The sequence below is a fragment of the Panthera uncia genome, chromosome D1, assembly GCF_023721935.1.
Source record: "Panthera uncia isolate 11264 chromosome D1, Puncia_PCG_1.0, whole genome shotgun sequence".
Lineage (NCBI taxonomy): Eukaryota > Metazoa > Chordata > Mammalia > Carnivora > Felidae > Panthera > Panthera uncia.
This window is the reverse complement of record NC_064808.1, coordinates 51,039,374-51,047,242: the sequence shown is the minus strand read 5'-3', so window position 1 is coordinate 51,047,242 and position 7,869 is coordinate 51,039,374. Positions and strand designations below refer to the sequence as shown.

At 41.8% G+C, this 7,869-nt stretch overlaps 1 protein-coding gene across 1 annotated transcript; it reads right to left on the bottom strand.

The window, feature by feature from the left end:
• Positions 1-2,359: 2,359 nt before the first annotated feature.
• Positions 2,360-3,529, bottom strand: LOC125913589 (olfactory receptor 52H1-like). Its single transcript, XM_049618816.1, has one exon. It carries the CDS (start codon positions 3,328-3,330, stop codon positions 2,368-2,370), a length of 963 nt encoding a protein of 320 aa, XP_049474773.1. The 5' UTR covers positions 3,331-3,529; the 3' UTR covers positions 2,360-2,367.
• Between the last annotated feature and the right edge of the window lie 4,340 nt (positions 3,530-7,869).

Sequence of the window (7,869 nt, the reverse complement as noted above, 5' to 3'; positions counted from 1 at the left end):
CACATTGATCTACATTTTTCATGTACTCCTAATACCAAGCCTATGAAGTAGGAAAACAGACACTGAGATTTATCAGGATGCTCTTTTGAAAACTGAGATAGAGAGTTACCAGAAAAGAGGCCATAAGTCACAGAAATAAATGAACTGTCCTGGGGAAGAAGTAGAAACATAAGAACATATAACTAGCTCAAAGATAGTGGGAGAGGGTAAGGGAGACAGTGCAGGAGACAATTGCTTCCTATGTTGGTTTTTCTAGGTCATTAGGCTTTCATGTGAGCCATTCATGCCTGTTGGTGAATAACCACGGGTTTGAGTCCCTACCACGATGAAACAAGTATGTACTTTTAAATTAGCTCAGTCTAGGGGCGCCTGGGTGGCTCAGTAGGTTAGGAGTCCAACTTCAGCTCAGTTCGTGATCTCCTGGTTCACAAGTTTGAGCCCTGATTCAGGTTCTGTGCAGACAGCTCAGAGCCTGGAGCCTGCTCTGAATTTGTGTCTCTGTCTCTGCCCCTTTCCTGCTAGTGTTCTCTCTCTCTCTCTGTCTCTCTCTCTCTCTCTCTCTCAAAAATAAATAAACTTATGAAATAATAATAAATAAAAATAATAAAAATACAAAATAAATAGCTCAGAATCTATTTATTTACTATCCCTTCCTTAGTAAACTTTTAAAAATATCAGCTCTTGGCTAATCCATGTTCTCAGCAGAATGGAAATAATCAGAAGAGACTAAGAGATCATCTCTTCAGGGCATTTCTAGCAGCTGGCACAGAAAGCAGGCTCCTCCCTTAGAAGGATGTGGCTTAATTTATGACAAGAGGCTTCACAGAAACAAGAAAAATGGGCTCTGATACTCCTACTCATGTTTTCTTTTTTACGAGAGTGAGGTTGTGTCAAGTGGGGAAAACTCTGAACTGGGGGTTGGCAGAGTCTAGTGTAGCTCCACATTGATGACCGCCCCGCTGTGTGCCTTGGAAAAGTCACGTTCACTCTGCTGGCATCAGTTTCCTCCTCCTACAATGAGGTTCCGATGATTCCAGCCCCACAGGACCCGGCCACGCTCCCCCCTCCTCCCTGCTCCTGCATCCCCGCCTCGCTCTGCTCCAGACACGCTGGCCTCTGCTCTGTGCACAGTCATGTCACACTGTGTCCTGCCCCAGGGCCTTTGCCTTTGCGGTCCTCGCTGCCCTGTCCTCCTCGTCCACTTGTAGTGCATCACTGTATTCGCTGCATTTTTCCATCGGTTACATCCCTCTTTGAAGGTGTAGAACTTGTTCTCTCGTTTCTCGTGTGTCACTCTCCTGAGAATATAAGCTCCACAAACGCAGGGCGGAGTCTTTGTATCGTTAACCTTCACTTCCCAAATGCTTAGAACCGTGTTGCAACCCAGTGGGTACCCAACAAATAATTCCAAATCGGCGGATAATGGTCAAAAGAAGAAAAAAGATTTATTGTAAGAACTCTAGATCTTTTTTTGAACACGGCAGTGTTGTCTCTAATCTAATCCTGTGGAACTAGATGCATCTTGCCATGGATGCATCACTTTCTTGTAGATTTTCTCTCCTCATCCCCCTTCACTGCACTGATGTGTCTTGTAATTGATTCAGTCTTCCAGTCCAGGAAACACACTGTAGATAAGGGCCTCAAAGTCTTTGGCCAATGGGGTTAGACGTCTAGTTTACTGTTCCAGTGAACTGGCTTGAGGTCTCCTGGCACATCTCTGCGGCTCACTTTCTCAGTGTCTTGGAGCCTAGAAGCTCCTCTCTTCTGCCAGCACTGGAGCTAGAATGCAGGTGTTGAGAAATACATGCTCTCTCCTCCCCATCACAGCACTGCTGGTAGATGGCACTGCTCCTAGCCCATGTACTAAATGATTTTATGTGTCATGGTGGGACGGGGTGCATTGGTAGAGACCTGCAGAAGCATATCATGGACAATATTATTGAATATAACCACCAATGCTCCTAATTCATCTACAAATGCCCTCAATAAGAATTCCTCATGGATATTTTCACTTTTAGTCTCTCTTCTGTTTCTCTGCCTCACTTAACACATTTTTTCTCCCTCCCGCCCAGTTGCAAATCTCAATTTCCAAATTTGTATTGCTTGGTCCATTCACAGTGAGTCAGCTCTCTGTTTTCACCTCTTCTTCCTGATCAAATTCTGTGCAACTTCATGCTCCACAAGCAAACAGGTCATCAAGGAATTTTTACACGTAGAACCGTCTCCTTCATAGAGGCCACACCATTTTCCTCATATGCAAAAGCACCTGCAGGCAGTTCTCATTTTAAAAAGAACGTTTGTTTTCTATCTTACTACATTAATATCCCCAATAGAATGACGTCAGCTTTTCCATAGCACATTGAAACATCATTCCGTAGCCTTGGTGGAAAACAAAAGTATGACCTTATCTCGGATCTGCTTGGTCTTCACTCCATAGACAATGGGGTTGAGTGCAGGGGGAATAACAATGTAGAGGTTGGCAAACAGGATGTGGAAAGTGAGGGAGACATTGTGCCCAAAGCGATGCGCAAGGATGGAGAAAAAGGCAGGTGTATAAAACATGAGGATGACACAGACATGGGAACCACACGTGCCAAGGGCTTTGTGGCGGGCATCCCGGGAGGGGAGGCGGAAGACGGCACGGAGGATGAGGCTGTAAGAAACGGCAATGAGAATCACATCTGAGATGACCGTCATGATGGGGACACCAAAGCCATACCAGATGTTGACGGAGATGTCAGCACAGGCGAGCCGGGCAACACCTATGTGCTCACAGTATGTGTGCGGTATGATGCGTGTCCTGCAGAAAGGCAGGCGTGTGAGCAAAAATACAACTGGCAGGATAATGCAGAAGCTTCGAAAGGAGATGCCCACTGCAATCTTGATGATGGTCCTGGGAGTCAGAATAGTGGTGTATCTCAGGGGAGAGCAGATGGCCACATAGCGGTCAAATGCCATGGCCAAGAGTATAGCTGAGTCCAGAACAAAGCTGTAGTGCAGAAAGAATAACTGGGTCAGACAACCAGGAAAACTGATTTTCTGGGGACCAAGCCAGAAGATGGTAAGGGTTTTGGGGACACAAGTGGTAGACAGTATCAGATCTGTCATGGCCAGCATGGAAAGGAAAAAGAACATGGGTGCATGAAGACTATGTTCCACAGCAATGAGGTAGAGAAGGATACTATTGCCCACAATGGCCGCGAGATAGATAAAGCAGAAGGGGATGCTGATCCAGACGTGGTACTGCCCGAGGCCAGGGATGCCCAAAAGGGTGAAGTCACCTGTGTGGTCGCTACTCAGGTTGTACATGGCCGGTGTGGTCTGATACATAGATTCTGTGTCTGAAACACAAATTTTGTATAATAAACCCGAGAAAATTGTATAATTCTTCCTCCACTCTCTCCTTCAGGCTAGTTCTCTTCTTCCCTACCTGCCAAAAAAGAACCTCCCAGTTCTAGTAAGAGCAATACTCATGTCTTGAAAAAGATTTCCCATTAAAATAAGAAAAGAAGAGGAAAGGAAAGGAAAAGGGAAAGGAAAAGAGAAAAAGGAAAGGAAAGGAAAAGAAAAAGGAAAGGAAAGGAAAGGAAAGGGAAGAAAAATAAGAAAGGAAAGGAAAGGAAAGGAAAGGAAAGAAAAGAAAAGAAAAGAAAAGAAAAGAAAAGAAAAGAAAAGAAAAGAAAAGATTCCCTAGGCATGATACTTCTGGTAGTAATCACTCAGTCACTCTGGAATCTTCCAACTGAACAAAATTGTATTCCTATGTTAATGACCAAGTGTTCCTTGGGTCAAAGTAAATTGTTTCTGTATAGACTTGAGTATAGATAAAAACAATCTAACCACATGCAGAGAAAGCAAGAAGCGAAGGAAGTGGGGAACAATTGGGAAAATAAGGAGACAATTGACAATTATGACTCCTATTACATAATAGAGTCCAGGCTTTACAAAGTATTATCTCATTTAAAACAGTCTTCTGAGATATGTATCTTTTTCCCAACAAAAGCAGTTCAACTTTTTTGCAAGAAAGCTAAGAAGGAGCAGGGCAAGTGAGGGTCTCTGCAGGAACTCCCATTGCTGTGTAGGACTGCCAGGCCAAGGTCTGTCTGCAAGGCAGGAGAGGATCAGCGTCCTGCCCCATTTGGTCCATTTTGTGACCAGGGGTCCAGGCCCTCCCTACCTGGAGCCCAGGTAGGAAAGAACCTTTAGTGTTTTTTCCCAGGGTCTCCAGCAGAGTGTTCGCACTGTGCTCAGAGTTGATACAAACCTTCTTGTTGGGCAGGTCAATGTCAAATTCAACTCCTCCCACCATATCGAGTACCCTACTGACTGCTTAGAGCAGCCTTCATAGGTCATGTCCATGGAAGACTTGTGCTTCAGCATGACTATGGATGTGGTCTCAGATATGTGTTTTTATCCACCTATTTTTTTTTTACAGAATCTGAAACCTGAGAGATGATCTTATCTAAGATCTCATCTCTAGTAACTGGCAGAGCTAGCACATCCCAGTCCTCAGTTAATAATCATTTATGCTGTGGTGCCAGTCCAGGTGATTGTCTCAGGTGACACACTACAGGTTGCCAAAGACTGAGAAGAGGCATGGGTTGTAGAGAAAGAAGACAGTACGGAAAAACCTAACACCAAACTGCAGTGTGCCCAGCACACTAACCCTATTCTGACTGCACTTACTCTCCTGATATCCCTTATACTATAGCATCTGGCATTTTCAGACCAGAATGTTCTCTGAGACTGATGTTTGGTACCTCACCATGGAGAACAATATGGAAATAGATATACAGCTCAACCTCCAGGCCCCTCTTAGGATTTACTGAGGAAATTGGTTCAAGTGTGCTGTTTTTTTGTCCTTAAATATGTATTTATATTATTGCATTTTAAGATAATATTAATGAATAAATAAATAATATTTTAAGAGGTTAACATATGTAGGAATGTTGTAGTTGACATTTGTCATTTTAGCCCATTTATCATCATTGTTTCCTAGAATTAAAAAAAATAATCTTTATCATGTTTTGAAGGAAAATAAACTATCCACAATAGCAGTATGATATAAGCAACGTTATTTATTTATTTATTTATTTATTTATTTATTTGGGAGAGCTCAAGCAGGGGATAGGGGGAGGGGGGAAGAGAGAATCTTAAGCAGGGTCCAAGATCAGTGTGGAACCCAATGCAGGGTTTGATCCCATGACCATGGGATCATGACCTGAGCTGAAACCAAGAGTCTGACACCGACTGAGCCACCCAGGCACCCCTAAGTAGCATTATACCCCTGTTATAGAGACTAATATAGATGATAAATGGTCTATTTGAGTGAGACCAAAATCCAGATACCTCTGACTTCAAATTGTGTGTTTTAAACTATTCTATCATACTTCTTCCTCAAACTATACACACGTGGTTTGAAAAAAGGAAAGGTGAACAAACTCTTGAAGACATGTATTCAAAGAGAGTGATTGAGGGCCCTCTAGTGAAAGAAATATAGAATTGCTACATTCTGAAAACCAGGTCAAGATAAAAAGCAAGCAAACAACTTCTATAACAAAACTAATATTTTTGGAAACCTCCACAATACTATGCAAGTCTAAAGTTCTTTACGTGAAATAACTTCCATAATCATCTTAAAACCCTATGAGAAAGGAAATAATGTTACCTACAGTTTGAAGGTGCAGAAACTTAGGCACAGAGAAGTTAAGTAACCCGCCAAAGGCCACATGACAAGCAAATGTTAGAGCTCCACATTAAAACTGAGAAGTCTTTACATAAACTGACACGTAATAAAATTCTCTGTAGAGTATATGGCAAATGGCACATGCATGATATCTGCATAGCAGAGGATATAAACTTAAGCCACATGAAGAAAATACAGACAAATATTGTATGATCTCAAAGACAAATGCTGTGTTTGCAAACTAAAGCACATAACAACACGAAAGCATGGAACTCATAGACACAGAGAACAGATTGGTGATTGACAGTGGCGGGTGTAGGACGTGAGTCAAAGGGGTAAAGACCGTCAAATGTACAAACTTCTAGTTATAAAATAAATGAGGGGATGGAATGTGCAGTATGGCGGCTCGGGTTAATAATAATAATGTAATGTAAAAACAGATGAACACAAGGGAAGGGAAGCAAAAACAATATAAAAACAGAGAGGGGGGACCAAAACATAAGAGACTCTTAAATACAGAGAACATAATGATGGTTGCTTGAGGGGTTGTGGGTGGGGGATGGGCTAAATGGGCAAGGGGCATTAAGGAAGACACTTGTTGGGATGAGCACTGGGTGTTATATTTGGGGATGAATCACAGGATTCTACTCCTGAAATAATTATTGCACTATATAGTAACTAACTTGCCAGTAAATTTATAGAAACAAACAAACAAATAAATAAATAAATGTATTGCATACTTGAAACTTGCTAAGAGAGTAGATCTTCAAAATTGTCATCACAAGAAAAAAAATTTTCAACTATGTGCGGTAATATGTGTAACTGGGTGTATTGTGGTGATCATTATGCACCAAGTTTAACATCCTTCCCACTCATCTACCCCAAACTTTTCCCTCAATGTAGCATAACATCATCTTAGACAATTTCATTTTGTTACTGTGAAGTCAGGTGTCCAGTTCCACAGGTGTATCTTGAAGCACTAGAACTTAGAACTGACCTGCCCCACAAATCACACTTGCAGACATGCTACTTGTATCTGCTCAGGTATGTGGTTCAGTGATTATCATTTGTTCTTCAACAACCTTGAGCTCTCCAAGGTATTGATGCTTTCCGTACTTTTCACTCATTATCCTAGTGTCTCTGCATTCCTCCTTTCTAGGTTAAATTCTAATTCATCACATCAAACACTCTCTTACACATATTTTGCTTGCCCTTGATCCACTGACTTTCCATCACGTATGTAGGCAAAACTCAACTCCTAGATTCACCAATATAATAAGTCCTTCAGATCATTATGGAAAGGCACCTAACTAGACATGTTTGTGTTCCCATAAGTTCATGATCATCAACCTTCAACTTCACCCCCAACACTGCCCGATGACCCAGCAACATGATCTTATTCAGCTCAGTCTCCCTGGATGACTTTTTTCCCTACTTTTCTCCAAGCACGTCCACCAACTCCAACTCCCTCTTTCTCAACAGATAACCTTTCATTTTACTTCACAGAGAAATTCAAAGCCATTGTATGTGAAATCATGTAAGACAGCCTCACATCTGTGCGTGTGTGTGTTTGTGTGTGTGTGAGTGTGTACGCATTTGTCTTCTACCTAGCCTTTCAGGAAGTTTACTCCTTCAACATTTAAACAATTAAAATGTGCTCAAGTATTTTCTGGTCTAAATTACACAGAAACAATTATATTCTCTCATTCATAGCTAGATATGTACTTGTCTACACCACTTACGTTCTTCTCATCTCCTGCTTACCCTTTAACCTATGTTAATCTTACCTCTGTCCTTATCTTTCCACCAAAGCAGCTTTTCCTAAAATAACCAATGAAATCCTCATCCCACACTGAGTCCTTGCGGGACTTAGCAGCAGCATTTGACCCTATTCCCTATCTCCTCAATCTTGAAATATTGTCTTAATGTTTTATTACAACACTTGGAATTTTTCTTCAACCATCCTGACATCTCATCTCATCCTTTGCCTGTTCTTCCTATTTTGTGTGTCTTACGTCCTGGGGTGCTTCAAGGCTCTGCTTGAAGCCCCCTTTTTTTCTCTTCACACTTTTCCTAATCTGTATCATCCACTCCCAAGATCCCAATTAATAGCTATACATGACATCTACCAATTCTTTACCTATAATTTACATCTAACAAGACACATACATTCAACTCCATTC